At 51.7% G+C, this 17,936-nt stretch overlaps 1 protein-coding gene across 3 annotated transcripts in view; it reads right to left on the bottom strand.

The window, feature by feature from the left end:
- USP31 (ubiquitin specific peptidase 31) overlaps nt 1–17,936 on the bottom strand; it is a 40,405-nt gene that overhangs the window by 18,380 nt on the left and 4,089 nt on the right. For all 3 annotated transcript variants that reach the window (XR_012631185.1, XM_074886238.1, XM_074886237.1), the window contains exons 2-11: nt 7,738–7,875; nt 7,201–7,289; nt 5,995–6,087; nt 4,691–4,826; nt 4,022–4,166; nt 3,096–3,279; nt 2,281–2,392; nt 1,574–1,668; nt 974–1,051; nt 360–489 (exon numbers count right to left, since the gene is read on the bottom strand). Coding sequence is in view for 2 of the 3 variants with exons in the window: in XM_074886238.1 (XP_074742339.1) it covers nt 360–489; nt 974–1,051; nt 1,574–1,668; nt 2,281–2,392; nt 3,096–3,279; nt 4,022–4,166; nt 4,691–4,826; nt 5,995–6,087; nt 7,201–7,289; nt 7,738–7,875 (1,200 nt within the window). In the remaining variant the exon portion in view is untranslated. The remainder of the gene's footprint in view (nt 1–359; nt 490–973; nt 1,052–1,573; nt 1,669–2,280; nt 2,393–3,095; nt 3,280–4,021; nt 4,167–4,690; nt 4,827–5,994; nt 6,088–7,200; nt 7,290–7,737; nt 7,876–17,936) is intronic.

The raw sequence follows: 17,936 nt of genomic DNA, 5'->3' as shown, positions 1-17,936 counted from the left end.
GAGCAGTAAATTCCCACGAAGAAGCCATGTTGTTCCAACCCTTTATAACGTGAATTCTGTGATTTTGTAATGTGTGCCAAAAAAAGACATCGCTGTTTCACAGGGAGGAAACTGCAGAACAGAGGAGTACGTTCTCATATCAACGTCTGGGGAGCAAAACACCCCAAAGCAGTACCTCCCACAGCTTTGTCCTCACTGCAGAGAGACTCCGTTAGCAGGACTGGTAACTAGTGTTGCGTTACTAATTTAATTCTCCCGTCTGAACAAATCAGTGTTTGCAGAAAACAGCTCCTCTGCGGAGCGTGGGAGTCCATGCGGCACGCGGACCAGCCGGACCGTCTACACAGTCTGGTCCCTACCTGTTCCTCTTTGGTGTAGAGTTGGAAACACTGAGATAAAGTGCAGGTCTGAGGTTGATGATGAAGCTCTCTCTGCTGGCGGACGCTCTCGGAGTCTGGAATATACTCCTCTTCTGTATTCACAAACAAGCTGCAGCAGGGAGACAACACAATTACCAGCACATTTGCCTGCTGCCTGTGCTGCCGCGGGGCCGTCTGAAGGTAGAGCCAGCAGCTCCTTCCCGGCTTTGTCCCACCACACGTGAGCAAGAGATCCTGCCAGGGCGGCACAGCCAAACGTGGGGGCGAACAGCTGCAGCGGGCACCCGCTCCAGTTCCTCTCAGGCAGAAAGAGCTACTCACTGCCCACAAACTTTCTCACACAAGTATGATTTGTGGGGGAAGGAGCCCCAGGCGAGACGCCTGCTCCGAAACGCAAAACCCTGGCCACAGAGGAAAGGAGCCCAGCTCAGAGCAAGGCTGGGGCACCCAGCCCCAGTCTGTCCCTGCGGCCAGGGGCCGGGGCAGTTCCTGCGGGGTCTCACATTTGCTGAAGGGTGCACAGTTCACACAAGCAAGCCGCAAGCATCGCTCTCGAGGTGAGCACACTTTAAGGCTTTCTACTTCATACTTACTAATCTTTAGTTTCTTTGTCCCATTCTACCACTAATTTCACATGAGCCGTTCCCCCCTGTCCACATGACTTCAATGCCCTGGAGAGAGGAGCAGACAGAAGTTAGACCACCCTTCAGTCTGAGCCTACGTTATCTTTTACACGCGTGTAACTTCTCTCCACTAGCCCCGCATCCTTCCTCCACCTCCACACAGCTCAAGTTTCCAAAGGAGTAAAAGGAATTTATACAGCAAAAAACATGGCAAAGCTGGCAAACTGCATTCACTGAAGTGTATTAGTTCTGTAAATAAACATACACTTATTTAGAGAACAGGCATCTACAAAAATTCCTGAAAAATTAGTCACTATAAAAAAAAATTTAAAATGAGGGGAGTAATACTTTCATTCTGTTCTCCGTTTCCGAGGAGGACAGACTCCAGATGGTGACACACAACTGAGCAATCCTCACACAGCTTCCTGAGGACACTCAGCCACTTCCCTGCTCCTTGGGCCTGCCACGTCCATTCCACACACGTGCCCCAAGACTGTCCCCTGCTGCATGGCTACACCCCTGGTGCCCAGCCGACACCCCCTCCACTCCCGGGAACAAGGAGCAACTCACCTTTCCACTGTGGGATGGCAGAGGGGTCGCTCCTCCTGAGGTAGCAAGTACGTTATGCCCACGACACTGACCACTCGCAAACTGAACGGGCAAACCTGCAACAAAGAGAGCAGAAGGCTCCTGAGCAGCTCAAACCCAACTTACCTACGTGCAAACCGGCTCTCAGCACCGGCTGACACATACTTTATCCTAGAAGCTGTGTTTTACACGAGAAAGCAAATGCACAAGGTCTCACATATGCCTACGCCGAGTGGCTAACAGAGGGGTGAGCTACAGCAACGGAGGCTTTGTACCCAGCAACAACTTTGCGGTGACCAAAGACGCCCCTCTCCACCCCGCTGCTCACAGAGGGGGTTCTCATCAGAAACACGCAGTCACCAGGCAAAAGTTTCAGCTTTGCTTCCAGGCAAACACCCCCAACCAGGGGATTTCCAGCACAGACAGCAGCACTAACCTCTCAAGTACTTCTTGGGGCAAGGAAGAAGTGGAGCATGCACTATCAGTCTAATCTTACCTGAACCTTTCAGCAAACAGACAAAACACCAGAGAAGTGGAATACCAGACTTGGACATTATTGCACAAAGAAATACGGGGAAGCCACCAGTCCAGGGCGTGCAGCACATTGATCACCCCAAGTAACTGGCTTCCCCTTTAGCTCCCGTCACACTGAGCTGGAAGTCTCGAACCAGACGAAGCGTTTGCCTCACCTGCAGGCAGGCTGCAGGCCGCAGGAAATACTGCATCTTCTCCAGAATTTCCTTCTGCAGAATATCCCAAGCAATTGTTTTTTCCAGATGCAACACAAAAGGCAAGCCAAACCTACAGGAAGAAGTAGCATTTGAGGGAGCAATTAAAAGATTATTCTGTTTAGCAACGGGATCCCCAAACTCTGACAGTGCCACCCTCCTCCTCACTCAGCACGATTTGGATGAAATGCCCCAGAAACCAGGAATTAAAAACTTGTCCACAGAGGAGAGGTGCCGAGCTCTGAGGAAACGCTGTGACGGCTGCCCACGAGGGGAGCTCCCGCTGAGGCGCTGCGGCCCTGCCCCATGCTCGAGCTCTGCTGCAGAGCTCTGCAACCATCACCCAGCTGCCATCGCTTCTTGTGAAACAAACCTCAGCAGCTGAGGTAGCTCTCAGCCCGCGGCTGGTATAAATGCCTTTTCCATGGTTATTTCTGACTTCCCCCCACCCCCTGGTCACACCGTGATTAAAACTTTCCACACATCACAGGATCAGGTCTCTGAAACCCGACAGCTCTGCAGAGGTGGTGTGTCCTTCCGACTGGGTCTGCATTCACCACCTTCCAGTAACACTGGACTACTTGAAGTTCACCAAAATAGGAAGATTTTGCTGCATTCATTAATGTTTTTTGATCAACATGTTCTTTAGCACCTAATGTGAGGTAGGAATGCAAGCTGTCACCCCTTCACCATCTGTTTTCCCTACACGGTGAGGAAAACCCAGGCCAGTTAAGGAGGCAGCTGGCAGAGTCACTAACGGGGGAGCTGCCAGTCACCTTTTGCTCTGCTGTCCAGTGCACGCTCTGTTACACACCAGCAAGACAATCTTGTCGGTTGCTGCTGGTTTAGTAGAGGACTGTTCCAGTTTTCCAGACTTCACTGTTCCTTGAGAGTAAGATATTGTTCGGGAGTGCTCAGTGCCACATTTCAAGTTATTCAGGTTATTGTTCACATGTATTCCTGAAAAATTGGGAGAAAGGAAACATTTCGTTATGTCATTTGCCTTTAGTGCCCTGATGCTCCCCTCAAGAAACCCTCCTCTGGCTGCAGAGGAGCAGGTCAATATGGAATTAGACCATTTTTATCACTTGTATGAAGGCTTCAAAGAGCAATTACTTTTCATAGTGATTATTTCTTTACAGAAAGAAATTATATGCAAGTGCTCACGTAACTGACTTTTCACAGCAATTTCTACAAGCACCCATAGCTTTGTCTGCCCACAAGAAAAGCTAAAGTGACAGAAACCCCACTTGTTACTTCCAATAATAAAATTTGCCTTTGATTACACTCCGTCTACCCAGGATGCAGTTATTGCCTTTCACTGAGAGGGAGATGCGGAGAAGCCGAGGTCTCCGAGCTCATTTCTGAGACTGTTTATTCATCACTGGCAATCTGATTTTAAATAACACAATTTCAGCAGCTTCACCTGGTCCCTAGCAGGTCTTTAAATTAAGCCTGACAACAGATTTCACATTAAGCCAGCCTGACCTGCAGAATCAGCCCCGGGAAGAGGAAGAAAGGAGTGTGCATCGCTTCTTGATAACCTCCCTGCTGACACCACCATTAAGCCTGCTGGAACGACTCTGGACAGAGTTGAAATCAATACACCACAACATCAACTACTTGTGGGACTTTTATTCTCAGGTCTATCCTTTCCCTCTCCTAGTCACCTGAGGCAGGCATTAAGCAGGTATCGACTTACCTCTCTGACTGAGTATACCCTCAGGCCTAAATATCTCCGGGGTCTCAAAGGCGAAAATGCAGTCGCTTTCATGAATGGTGTCCAGGTCATCAGTGTCGCAGAAGGACCGATGAAACCCATCGTAGTACATCTCCGTCAGCACGATCTAGAGTCAGCAGAAGCAAACCAGAAGCCATTAAACCATCCGTGCCTGGTCCAGCTGAGCTGCCCCGTCTCTCAACTGGGATTTTCCTGCCAAGGGACGGCATTCCTCAAAACATCCTGCCATCGGCCAGCAGTGTGGAACAGGGAAGAGGACTGCCACAGAAGAGAAGCTGGGGTAAAGGCAGCACATGGAGAGGTTTGGGTGGGATCCAACAGCTTTCCTGAAGCTCCTCGCACAGAAGAACCCCCCACAGGTGCCCCGCGGTGCCCTCGCTGCCAGCAGGCACAGATCACCGTGTGATCCGGCAGCAGGGCCGCGCGCTCCACTGACGGCTACTGCAGCACCTCTGTGTTTCAAAACGCCAGTGCACAGGGCAAAGCATGACCCAGACTGCCACTACCCTGCTCCCCCTGTTCAATCAGGGGCAGCCAGTTTCAATTCCTACATATCCAACGCGGGATGAAAGCCTCCACGCTCCCTCTCACTGACGGGCGGGCACGTGAGTGATGAGGCCAGGCCGTTACCTGCTCCGTGGGGATCTTGGTTTCTGAGGAGACGGCCTCCCGCAGCCTGGCCACCGTTCCGGAGATGGGCACCGGCACCCCGATGCGCATGCAGTGCGAGCACTTCCCCCGGTACACCACGGTGACGTAGAGCGGCCTGCGGAGAGCACGGGGGGCACCGCTGGGGCTGTGCTCGGCACTCCCGGGCAGCACCCGCACGGAGTTAGCCCAACCTGGGTGCACCCGGGCTGCCCACAAGCTGCAGGGCGCTGCGGGCAGCCCGCAGCCACCACTCGCTGGAGTTAGGCTGGGCTGCAGCCAGGCGGGTGTGTTTGATTGCCAGAGACTCCTTTCTTACTACATGGCCTGGTGCTACTTCCTCCCACCAGAAGCAGCAGCATGTCTTCTCAAAAAAGCCCCACAAAGTTAAAAATAAACATGTCTATGACAAGGCAATCGTAATTTTTCAACCAGGATCCTGTAATGCGGCTTTGGAGAGTCCAAGGCAGCACCTTAAAGCCCTCAGAGAGAGCTGCTGCCGGGAGCGGCTGCTCCAGCTGCCTCTCAACCCTCAGCCCTGCCTAAGCGCCACCTCAGGCCGGGACACCCTCCCTGGAGAGCCCCTCAGCCTCCGCTCGCTGGTGGAGCAGGGCCTTCTGAACCAGACGTGGCAGAGTCGTATCTAATATGTCCTTGCATTACTTTGTCCATTGCTTCTTGAACCCGTGCAAGTTTTCTGCATCCAAGACATGAGGCGAAGGAGTTGCTTATTTATACAATGGGTAGTTTTGCTGCGCATCTCTTTATCTCTTTGCTCTGAATTTTTTATCTGGATTTTTTTCCTCCCTGGAGCTTTTTTCTTTTTTGGCAACAGCTATCTTTCAAAAAAGCAAAACATTTTGCAGGAAAGCTTTTAACTTCACTTTTAGAAATTGGAGTGATCAGTGAGACTGTTCTAAAGAAAGTAAAAGAAAAAAAAAAAAAAAGAAGTGTTTCATCCTTTTCCCTTTTTTAATTTTAAAATGTTATAAATTAAGTCAAAAGCAAAATATTTTTGTTACCTGAATCAAAGATGATTTTTTCCCCCTAAAATTAATTCTACAGGAAGTTAAGGGTGGGGGCGGAGGGCTGTTCTGAAACAAGTAAAAGGCTCAATTTTTCAATTTACCTGCAAAGCAAAAAATTAAAGCCCCATATGGTCCTATCTATCTTTTTTAAAGACTTACCGTCAAGATTTTGCTGACATCTCTCTTCCTTCTGTAGCAAATTAAACAACACTGTATGCATGGGAAACAGCCAACGTTAAGTTCCAGACAGTCACCTACCGTGTATGAGGCAAAGGGATCGGCAGAGAGATGCAGAGAAAAGGGTCAAAGGTGTTACTCTGCTTCTGGCAATGAGGGCAGGTCAGGGAGGACCTAGTACAAATATCAGTAATAGGACAGAGTTATACTTCATCTCCTCAGGAGTGGATAAATCATCAAATCACAAACAACAGCCACCGCACATCAGCCTGGCTGCCCCTCTCTGCTCTTCCTTCTCCACACAGAGAGCTCTGCACAGAGCCTGTATACACCTAGCTGCTGTAAACGGTGGGCCACCACTCATTTCTCAGTCCTTTTAAAGTAATTAATCTCAAAGTTCATTACACAGCATGCCAGGAAAATAATTTGGCTTTTAATAAACATTACTGCAAAATTAATAATTCACCAACAGCAGGTCCAACGTGGAAGGCCTAGGAGGGTTTTGTCTTTGAAGAGAGATGAAGTGACGGGAAAGAGCAACAGTCAGCACTGCAGGTGCACAGATCTCTTACTCAGAAGGGAAAAACTCCAGACAATACATCTCACATTCAGAATTAACCTGCACCTTAACCTGGCTTCATGTTTTATACCAGGCTTAAGGTTTCTCCTTTGCAAAGGAAGCCTTGGCAAATACTGGGGAGAAAGCCCACCAATTAAAATTCTTATAGCAGCACAGATACAAGCCATCGAGGAGCACCAGGCTGTTTTCTTGTATTAGTTCTGAAATTAAAAAGCTCGCTTCCCAGGAAGTATGGGAAAGTCTTGGGAAAGCCCTGAAGGGACAGCGAAATCTTCAGCTCAGAATTCCCAAGTGCCAAATAACAGGAACTCTGCAAGACCCCCGGGGTCCGTAACTCCCCAGTGGCCTCCAGCACCTCCAGATCTTGCCACAGGCTCCTGCCTCTGCACAGCCCGGGGCAGCCTCACGGCCCCGCTGCCCTGAGCCTTTGCTCCACTGAGCACTGACTTGCTTTCAGGATGCATCAGGACAGGTGAAGAACTGGTATATACTGTAGATTTTCACAGAATATACCAAATTCAAAGCAGTGAAATTCTCTCTCCCTCCTCTGGAGCAAGATCTTAGTGCAGGTGTCATTCAGCAGGAATTCAGAAAGAGCTGGTAACACAACGACACCAGCCTCAACTGTACTGGGAGCCAGCATCACGGCAGGATTATACTGGGGTCACCAATACATGCAATAATGCCTCAAAATTTACAAAATATACCTGTACTGGGCTTGAAAGAGTTCCTGCACAAAGGTACTACTGATTGGAAAGGCTGGTCCCTCGAGCAGCACGTCGTCCTCCAGTGGTGGCTAAAAGAGAAGAATAGACCCCAGAAGCATACCCAGACGTGGAGGTGCCCCGCGTCAGACGGCTCAGCACTCCGAGTCCAACTTGTGCCCTCCTTGCACAAGATTTTAAATAACAAGTGTGCTCTGCCGACAGGAGGGGTGATGCAGGAATGCGAGGTAAGGAAAGGCTGGGATCTGCCAGCAGGCGATGGGCTGGCAGCCCCGCTCCCGCAACACCTCCCCGCTCCTGCAGTGTGTGACTTCACAAATGACTGCGCTGGGGAGCACTGGCCAGGGGTAAGTGAAACGGCGGGTTACATCCCCAGGGCCAGAAACAAACAGGACTTCAACCCAAGCTTTTGTTCCCTCCAAACTGTTGGAGTTGAGAAGCCAACGGGGAGATCTAATTGAAAAAACTGTGCAAAGTTACAGCTACTCTCCCACGCTGGCTCCCAGCAAAACCCCTTACCTTGAGCGGAGGCATGCCGCTGTAATTCACTACATTGTTCAGATCTTCATGGACTCTGTCCAGAAGCCAAAGCAGGAACTCCTGCGCATCGTGCTGGGCATTCCCGCGGTACTGCATCGCGTTCTTGGACACAATGTTCTGCAGAGACACAGAGACAGCGTACAGCGAAAGAGCAAGAATCGAGCTCTTCCCTTCACCAAGCCCCCACAGACAGGCAGAGTTGACAGCGCACCCAAAACCAGGGATGGGCGACAGCTCTGGCCAGGGCACCGCCCGCCCGAACCGCCCGCGGACAGGCCTGGGCCCGCCAGCGCCGTCAGACCCGACGCACAACCCGAGTCAGCGCAGCAGTTGCTGCCTGGGCGGGCAGAGGCACCGCCAGCAGCTCCCGGACCAGAGCGGAGGGGTTACGGCACTGCTTACGGAGGAGCCGCATCACCGTTTAAACAGTGTTTACAGGAAACTCAGGGCTCAATTCAGATGAGACGAACACCAGAACAACCAGCCTACAGTCCCTCCACACAAGTCAAGGGCGAGGCAAGTTCACCACAACTCACTGACAACGACAGGCAGCGCCTCGCACGCTGACACAGAGCCGAGGCCACTTTTAACCATCCCTCTCCACGTACCACAGGGTCAGACACTGCTCAGCTCAGAGTCTTCTATTTGTTTAAGCTGAAGCAAAACAAGTATTTAGTCTCCTAACGTCCACTCGCACTGCCTAGCTCGTTCCTGCTTTGGCGAGGTAACAGATTTCCCAAAACCTAGACGCGGATGCTCAGTGCCAACACAGGGACACAATTCCAGGAATCAGCCGAGATCAGCACATCAGAACTGCAGACGCTTCTACAAACCCACCACCCCAATATCCTGCGGGTAGAGCACTGCATCAGGCTCCCTCGCAAGCACGTAAGCGGTACGGTCACCATGTAATTTTCTCCACCAGGTATCCACTGTGCACAACTTGCTCATCCTAAATACCATCTTCTGCTGCCACTACTCGAAACAGAAAGCTTGCTTAGGGCAGACGACTGAGCAAGAGGGAAGGCAGAGCTGGCCCCGGCATCACGCGCCGTTACAAACGCAGGTCCCAGCCAGGCAGGTGCAGCTTTTGAGCACGAGGAACTGAAGCATCGGGGAGTGAGCGACACCAGAGCAGCGCGGTACGGGACGGGCACTGCTGGACCAGCTAACTGCAACAAGGGAGGACTCAGATAGTCACAGGTCTGGAACACACAGCTGGCACCACTTTGGATGCACGCCGAGAGCCTGGGGAACGCACCTCATCTACTCTGGTACTTCCAGAAAAGCCGTCTCAGGATACCAGCACACCCGAGGGATTGCTCAAAGCTGGTTTGCTTCCGGACACAAACGGGAAGGGCTTAAAGGTCACCAGCAACCGAAATCTGCAGGTGGAAGATTTATCCTTGCCCTGAAGCTCTGGGGACACCTTTCCTAACGCTGGAGTTTGCACTGAGCCCTCCAGCTGGGCCATGCACACCCCTTCCTCCGGACAACATCTCCTCGAAAAGCCGATGGGAGCCCACACCAGGGTTTATTAGGGCATCTTCCTCACCAGCAACCAACACCAGGAAATGTTTCCTCTGCTCCAGCTCTCTGGTCTCACTTTTACCTCCACACCACCACCCAGATGGCTGCCAGCACTCACCGCTGTGCGCTGGGGACACAGCACAAGCTCCGGAGGATGGGCGCCAGGCACCAGCACCTGTGTTCAGCGGGAACACTCCCTGGAGTACCGTGCTGTGGTGGGCTGATCCCAGCAGCTGGCCCAGGGCTCCTTCCTGAGGAGCAGAACCCACCTCTGCCACAGAAAAATCAGCATGTTCCGCTTCTTCAAGGAGGCACCAGGCTGCAGCCGGCAGAGCCAGCCCGCTCCTCCTGCTGCTCATGAAACAGGCGTTCACCTAACACACGCTCACGGGTCAGCCACCCCACGCTCCCACTCCACCAATTTTAACCGCAAAGCCAATACTGGGCTTTTCTTTGTGAGAAACAGGCTCATAGCAAAGCTCACGCCAGTCGCACAGCGACTCCCCAGCCTTCCTGTGCCACGTACTACTGGGAGAGGCGATCCAGTTTGGGATGTGCTGCACCTACACCCCACGGCACACCTGCGGGGAGACAGAAAGCATTTACACGGGACTCGAGCTTGTCTGAGCAGGGTCCCCAAAAAGGGGCAAAGGCACCGGCAGAGACCAGGCTGTACCTGCAGGGCAAGAACCATGCGGGAAGGCTGCGGCAGGCCGCACACGCGCGGTACCAGAGCTCCTCCATTTCTCTAATCAGACTTTGCAACAGATTTGAGAAAAGAGGTTGGGCTGCTCGCTTTATCCCTCTAGAAAATGGGGTCACCAGAAGAGGGGGGTGATGAAAAAGACAGGAAAGGACTGATAAACATGCACTCTCTATCCTCTATAATCTGTCCACCTGCCTCAAGGCAGCAAAATAAGGGAAAACAGAAATAATCTGCTCTCATTACATATGTGCAAGCCCTTCTGACAACAGATTTACTGCCTGCAGCTATCAGGACAAGATGGCAACAACCTGGAGAAACCTAGTTTAGTTGGGCTAGAAACCCGCCACCCAACACTGCCTCAACCAGAGGCGCTCATAAGCAGAGCTCTCCTTAAACTGCCCTCCGCCGAACACCGCCCCTGCCCACCAACTTTATGACGATCCCTGGTCTTATACTTCTCTTGTTGGATTTACAGAACAGTGGTTTCTCGATCGGCACACGATGCCTTCCTTTATTCTTACGAAAGCTCCAGGCTGACCCATCTCAGGGCACTGACATCTCCAGCCCAGCAGCGGGTCTCGAGGAGCACTGCTCCCCTCGAGCAGGGGCGTGGGAGCCCATCACCTTTCCAGCCCCAGGTCCCAGCCAACAGCCAGCCGCTGCTGACAGGATTTAGTGGGTCATCTAGAATTAGGAAAAAATTAATATTCCAAAATATCCAAAACACCTGTAAGCAAGGAGAAAAGGCTGATATTCACAGCAGCTGTGTCCAGTTGAACGCACCCAGACAACGGTTTAGGGAAGAATTTAAGATGTACATGTGAAGACTTCCTTTGTAAACATTATCTTTGTTCAAAAAAATTACACTGAAAATTAAATTTAGCCCTTAAATTACCGTGTCAAGTTCCAAACTGAAAATCAATCACTGAAGCGTGAAGCACAGATTTCAGTCTGCTCCTAAGGGCTTCTCACTACATCTTTTCTCCACACCGGCCATCCACACCTCCACAGTAACACACTTGCCTTTTAACAGCCTTATTCCCCCTTCCCGCTCCCTCCTGCGCCCAGCTCTGCACGCCAAGGTGACAGGGTCACTGTCACCAAGGGAGGGCCCAAAGGCAGCGCAGGTCGCAGCAAGGCTGAGCTCATTCTTCCCAGCAGTGAGTTGACCAAAGAGGGCCAAGAGAAAGAGAGATGCTGAAACACAACCCCCCCCAGCAGAGCACGGTCCTCTCCACACCGATATAAAAAGGTTTGATATCATCGGGCCAGCACTAACACCCTTCCCTTGGCATGCTAAGAGCCGCTGCCTTAGCTGGTCTAGTCTTAGTGAAGTTAGCCAACAGGTGCTGCCACCGCACTTCATGTCCTAGTCGAGACAGAGCTGAAGCTAAAAGGGTCCTCAGTATTGTTAGGAAGAAGTGAATCTGGTGTTTCAACTGAAAAAGGGGGCATGGGCGGGTCTGTAAGGAAACAGATGTAAGCAAGGATTTCAGCAATCCGGGCTAGCCTTTCCTACCACCTCCCTCCCAGTGTCACCAGCACATCACTCCAGTCTAGACCCTCGCTGGCTTTCACTGACACGTGTTCCTGGGGATGTGTCATCCTACAGCCAGCCACGCAAGCCCCTAACACCTCCCCGCAGCCGAGCAAACCCCGGGGATTTGCAACAGCCACGGGCCTTGGGCTGTATCTGTGTCGTTCCTCATCTCAGCAGCACCTCCATGATAACTGCTCTGGTTTCCTCGACACTCTCACAGCCTGAGTGGACCAAGGATAAAGAGCTGCCTGTGGAGACAGATCACAAGACGTTGGAAGTGATTCAGGAAGCACTACAAAATATCAGATGCAATTCCTTCACAAGAGGCTCCAAGAGGCTCCGCTACAAAAACACTCCAGCAATAGCAGCGCGTTCCCAGCGTTACTCACGCTTCCTGCCATCGCAGCTACAAGTGGGTCTGTTATTGCTTAAACCTCTGCGTCTGCTGCTCTGTGCAATGCCATGTGCCTCCTCCCCAGTGCCCCCTGAGGTGCTGGGGCAGCAGAGCAACCCGAGACAGGCCAGGTGAAAAGGAGGAGCAACAGGCACGCAGTGCGGAACGGTCAATACTAAGGGATTAAATCCAAGTGAGAGATAAAGGCACTGACTCAAACAATTCAACAATTTGAGAAAAATACCAGGAGCTCCTGAAGCGCAGCCTCCAGCCAACTAGATGGCTCAGCAGTCAGATACAGCCCCACGCGCTTCCCCGTCTCCAACGCTGGCCCCTCACTCGGGCTGCGCGAACAAGCTCTGGGGTGAGCCCTGTGCCACCGATGGGGGACTGCGACCTCCTGGCAAGCCAGACGGGCAACTCCCAAACAGCCCCAATAACATTTGATGGAAGTAGTAGCTCATCATTAAGCATCAAACACCCTGAACTTCCTCGTCTTTATTTTCTGAGACTCCTCTTCCAGCTCTCAGCGGCAGAGCTGCCACCCCGGGGCAGCGGGTCTCCCGCCCGTGCTGTGGAGCGTGGCCGGCCCCATCCCAGTGCAGGGCTCAGGCCGTGACGGTGCAGTCCCGGTGACATCTGCGCAGCTCAGGCAGAGACTCGGTTTAGATGAAGCCACAACTGCAACAGCCCCTCCCCAAGATCCCTGCTCAGCCACCCAGGCTGCGGAAAGGTTACTTTACACAAAGACAGGTAGAAGTCAGAACATAACCTCAAACTTTCTCTCCTCTTTCGCCTCGTTTTGCTGGTCCTGCTTAGGCTGAACCCACTGCAGTAGAGCGACAGCAATTGCAGCTGGCTGCAGATCCGAGTTAAGAAGATATTGGTTTAAAAAAAACACATAAAAACATAAAACCCACCACATTTACCAACCCCCCATAGCTTTTAATCCTCTGCCCCTAATCTCTGCTGTGAGCATAGGTGGCATATCTGAACGGACCCTGTCCATCACCAGAGGGTACTAAGAACCGGTCAGGAACGATTTTGCTGTGGCTGTTTCAGATATGAGACACCAGGAGCGGTCTCCCAAGCTCCCTTCCCAACACCTTTCCATGACTGGACGGCTGCGCACCTCCAGCCCCTTTCCTCAGCTCAGCCCCTAAGAGTTTGGCAGAAGGAATGAAATCTTCCCTTCCCCCAGATGGGCGAGCACCAGCACACGGGCACCCTGAATGGAAGCAGCACCATCAGAAGAGATAAGAGGGGGAAAATCATCATTTCATATCGATCGCATACACTTATCTAACCCCCTAATGCAAGCACCCTATAACCAAACAAGTCCCTGTCCATCTATAAAGCAGATTTATGGCAAAGATGCATTATCATTTTTATCAGCCCACTGAAAGTTTAATAATCATTCATCTATTGCTCTAAATAGATGCAATAAATAAAGGCAAACATAGCTGAACTACTGGCCTCTCCTTTGCTGCTGTTATTGTTCCAGATCACAAAGACAACTAAAGGAAAAATGTCAGTCTGCTATTTTCCAGAGTGCCTCTGGTAGGAAGCAGCTGTGGAGAGGTTTTTGTACATGAACGGATGAAGCCAGCTCATTAGAGACCTGACACAATGACACACGTGAGCACGAAAGAAAAGCTATTCCTTATCTTTCATTGAACATCATCGAGTTATGCTCAACCAGATTTATTTTTTTTCTTTTTTAAACCTACAGACATAGCTCTGTGTTTGGGCAACTTCTATGGCAGACATCTCATGAAGAGTGTTTATCTAAATCACTCCCTCCACTCACACACAGAAAAAGCAATTTCCCCTCTCTGAATGGAAATACTCTTTTCTGGGAAAAGCTATACCTGGGAAACAATGTGTTTCAGACTTTCTGTTCCGCCCCAGGCCCGGGGACAAAGCCAAGGCCAGCAGTGACCCTTCGCCCAGCTGAAAGTGCCCGCAGGGACCACCACGCTCTTTCCCGGCCAGGGCCCTGCCACTGGCTGCTGCCAGCGGGATCCGCACGGCTTCCAGCACTCGGGACACATCGGCTCAGCTGCTGCAGGCTGCACGGAGCAGGGAAAAAAAAGCAAGACAGGGAGACTCAGTGCAACGAGCCTCCCCCCTCCACGGAGGCTGGCAGCAGCGCGCGAAGAGCTGGCACGGCAGCGCACCCAGCAACCCCCCCTTCCTGCCAGGAGCCGGGGATTCGGTGGCAGAAAGCCCCCGCAGCGTCTCTCTGCGTACACAGGGGACAGCTGGGCTCGCAGGAGGACAGCAGGGCTCGCGGCCCCTCGAGCTCTGTGTCAGCCCCGGGGTTCACCCACCTGCCCAGCACTGAGGAGGAGACGCTGGTCCAGCCCAGGACAGATGAGATCTCCACTGGCTGAGCTTTACCACAGCTCTCCAAAAGGCAGAAAAAGGCGGTTTTGAAGAGAGTGGGTCTGTCGAAGCAGCCAGGGTGGGATAAAACACCCCTCGTTCGCCCCGCAGTGAAACCCGGGGTGCTGGGGCTTGGGAGGCAGCACCCTGTGGGAGAGCACAGTGGCTCCGCAGGCAGCGAAGCCGTCCTCGGGGCTGGTGCAGAACGGCTCCTCGCGCAGCCAGGCCCTTGCCTGCTGCAGAGGGGAAAGCAAACACAGCCGTTTATTATTCCACTTCAAAAAGTGAAAACAAGAAGAGCACGGCAGAGCGCAGCGTGCCAGGACCAGAGCAGGTTCTCCACCACATTTAACAAGTCCAGACAAGAAGCATCATCCACCGGCCCCTACCTGACACCCATCCTGCGCTAGCAGCTACTCTCACCCTGCCAGGCTGAAGCCTTAGTTAATCCTGATTAACCACCTTTCTTCAACACGTAAGGAGAGAGTGAAGTATATCAAGATGACACTTTCCAGGGTTGCTGTGTGCAGCGCTCCCTCCTCCGCGCAGGCAGCAGTGGGCAGAGCCGCTGGCAGCTCCCAACACACCGGAGCAGGCAGAGGACTCATGGCCGGGCCGAGTGGTCCTCAGCTGCCTCTCCCACACGGGAAAAGGGACCCGGACACGAAGGTGGGTTGTTGGGTGCTGCGTCCCCAAGCAGGCACGCTCCTTCCCTGGCTCATGGCAGGAGCACGGTCATGTGGCTGGAAGGCACTGCCGGAGCTGGTGCTGACTGCCGGGAGAATTCATCCTTATAAACAGCAGGAATCTGATTTTGTTCTCAAAAAGTCCTTGTTTTCTTGCTAGGCTAGCAGAGCGATTGGTGGGATTCCAAAGAGTGAGGGATTAAGGAGCGGGGGAATGCCACAAGTGTGGAGCGGTTCAGTAAAGGAGAGTCAAGAAACGCCGGTGCAGAGGAGACTTGAGGGCTGGGCTGGGGAGCGCAAGGAGCTGGTGCTCCACTGCACCCTTGAGCCTCTCCCGCTCTCCCCAGGTTTTCCCTCAGGTCCCAGGTTAGAGCACGGGCCCCTGAGACAGGGATCTGATCCCTACTGCTCACACAAGCCTCCCTCCCTTCAAGGATGCTGCAAAACAAACATTAATTTCACTGACACAATCATATGCAAAACAGTTCATTAAAGCGGTGCTCCGCAGCAGTCACGCCTTCAGATAGAAGCTCCAAATGGGTTTACTCACAATCAAGTGGGGCCATTTCTAAATGCCAGCACGCAAAGCTGGGCACGGAGCAACGCACAGATCCAATTAAGCTGCCTAAGAACAGGCATTCCCTTATCCCTTCCATGGGTTGCCAGACACGACACCGTTTTCATACTTTCACCATTTGTACTTCCATGGAGGAGTGTGGAAATAAAGGCCTCGGAGCTTGGAAGACAGAGAACAGTTTTTGGCAACCACGCATAATCACCCTACCAGCCCCACCGAGGGTCCATCCACAGGGCCGCAGAGCTGCTCTACACTGGGGTCTCCTCCCCGCCTCCCCCTCGCCCTTCTGGACTTCTGGACACGAGCAGCCGCACCACTTCTGCTTCCCCCTCCAGCAGAACCCCCCCGCAAACCAGCGTCCGACCCCTGGACTCTGCAGCTCGGCTCTCTGCTCTCCCAGCCTTCTGCTGCACTTACTCAGATCAAAGTTTGAAGTATAACCCAGAAATGCCCAGAAAAATCTTTGGATTTGACAAGTAAATCAGACTGCTGCTTTAAAGCAACCAGGACCTTGCTGCAGGAAACCCCTCTCAGGGGGTTTATGTGAGGAGGTGAGGAGGGGAAAAACAGTAAAAAATTGTAAGGAAATATGCACAAAGAAAAAAGTAAAACAAAAAAACCCCCCACACACCCCCCACAATAATGGACTTGCATCTTATTGATCATTAACATTAAAACAAGAAAAGTCTAATGTGGAAAGACTGCCAAAGACCTTTGTGATCCCCGTGAAGAGAGAAACATGTTCCCATGATGTCAAGAAGTGTCACAATAATGACGCAGAAAATTTAGAACTTGCTTTCTGTTTCAAGTAAAGTGTGTCAGTTCCGAATGTCCCCACTGCAGTGGCACCACTGGGAGCACCTGGACTGAACTGGAACAAGCACTTCAAGACCCCACGTCACCTGGCCCCACTCAAGGCCCTTTTCGATGAACTCAGGAACCGAAATGCCAAGAACCAAGGGACGAGGGACCGGGAGGGAAGGGTGAAGGCTCTTGTGTTGCTTCTTTCACGTCCCATTCTTCCATCTCTTTGTGTAGAGGGAGGACGGTCTGCTCTCCGCAGAAATATTTTAGGGATAAGCAGTTGCCACTGTCCAGAATAAAATAACTGATCACTGTGCTAGGCAGAGAGCAAGATGATTAAATATGATCCAGGGGATCCCATTTCCCACATAACTGGCCCCATTAGCAAAGCACAAGGGCTCTAGCGAGTGGGAGAGCTCGTGGCTAACAGCTCCGGGTGCAGGACTGAGGGCTTCCAACACCCCAGCTGTACCAAGCAGCCCAGTGCTGAGAACTGCTGTCATTTAATCTACAAGAGAAGGTAAAGATACTGAGCAGGAGTTCCTTTGTAATTCAGAGGAGTTATTCATTAATTCACAAAGAAGTGACCAAGGCAGCTGACAGACTGCTTGTCCCAAGCGTGGTATTAACACCAAGTGCATTGCCAAAACACGAGTACCTTGAAACTGCAAGAGTTACACACAGCTACTACCAAAGCTTACACTAAACACAGGTTTAAAAATAAATAAAAACGGAAGCAGCACTATTAACCTGGCACAATAATCCCTGCTCTGCTAACAGGGATCCATCCCGGGTTCAGATCTAATTCTGATAATCCAACTCAATCAAGTTACTATGATGTTGCTGTATTTGCTGTACACACTGCAGGTCATAAAAATAGGGCAGTCTTCATCTTGTAGGACAAAAAAAAGCAATGAACACAGTTCTAGCATACAAAGGGTCTTGTTAAACATTGACATGCTTCAGTGTGCAACTGGCTTAGCTGTGAAGAAAGCCTCAAAACAGAAAACAGCCTCATCATCCACAGGAGACCAGAACTCCAAGGCAGGCAAGGGTAGAGGATTTGGATAAATTTATACAATTTTTCAAGCCCAATTAGTTTAAATAAAAACCTCTCTCTCAAGACCCCCATCATCACCTCTGAGTGTCGCAGGGCAATTCCCCATCACAAAGGGTGCTCTGTCCTCACTAGCTGATGCTCCCAGGAACTTTGCAGGCAGAACGGGACAGCTCCCCGGAAAAAAACAAGCCCAAAGCACAGCTCCTGCTTATACAATAGATGTTTGTCACCATTGTCACACCATCACAAAGGGGAAAGAGGAAGCACAAGCTGCAATATTGGCCCTTGTTATGAAAGCAGCAGCTCTGTTTAGGCAGGAAAATAAAAGCCACTGAGCAATCGGAAGAAAAGGATTGTTAAAACAAACTGCAAACGAGCGCAGGATCAACAGGAAAGTCATCCAAAGCAGAGATAAAAAGCCAACATCCATCGCCCAGCCACAGCGCTCCTGTACCATCTCCCCGGGCTCCCTTCTGCTCCCAGCCCCAGGGCT

Source organism: Strix uralensis, chromosome 16 (genome assembly GCF_047716275.1).
Source record: "Strix uralensis isolate ZFMK-TIS-50842 chromosome 16, bStrUra1, whole genome shotgun sequence".
Lineage (NCBI taxonomy): Eukaryota > Metazoa > Chordata > Aves > Strigiformes > Strigidae > Strix > Strix uralensis.
Note: the sequence above shows the minus strand (reverse complement) of the source record. Positions and strands in the feature narration are given on the sequence as shown.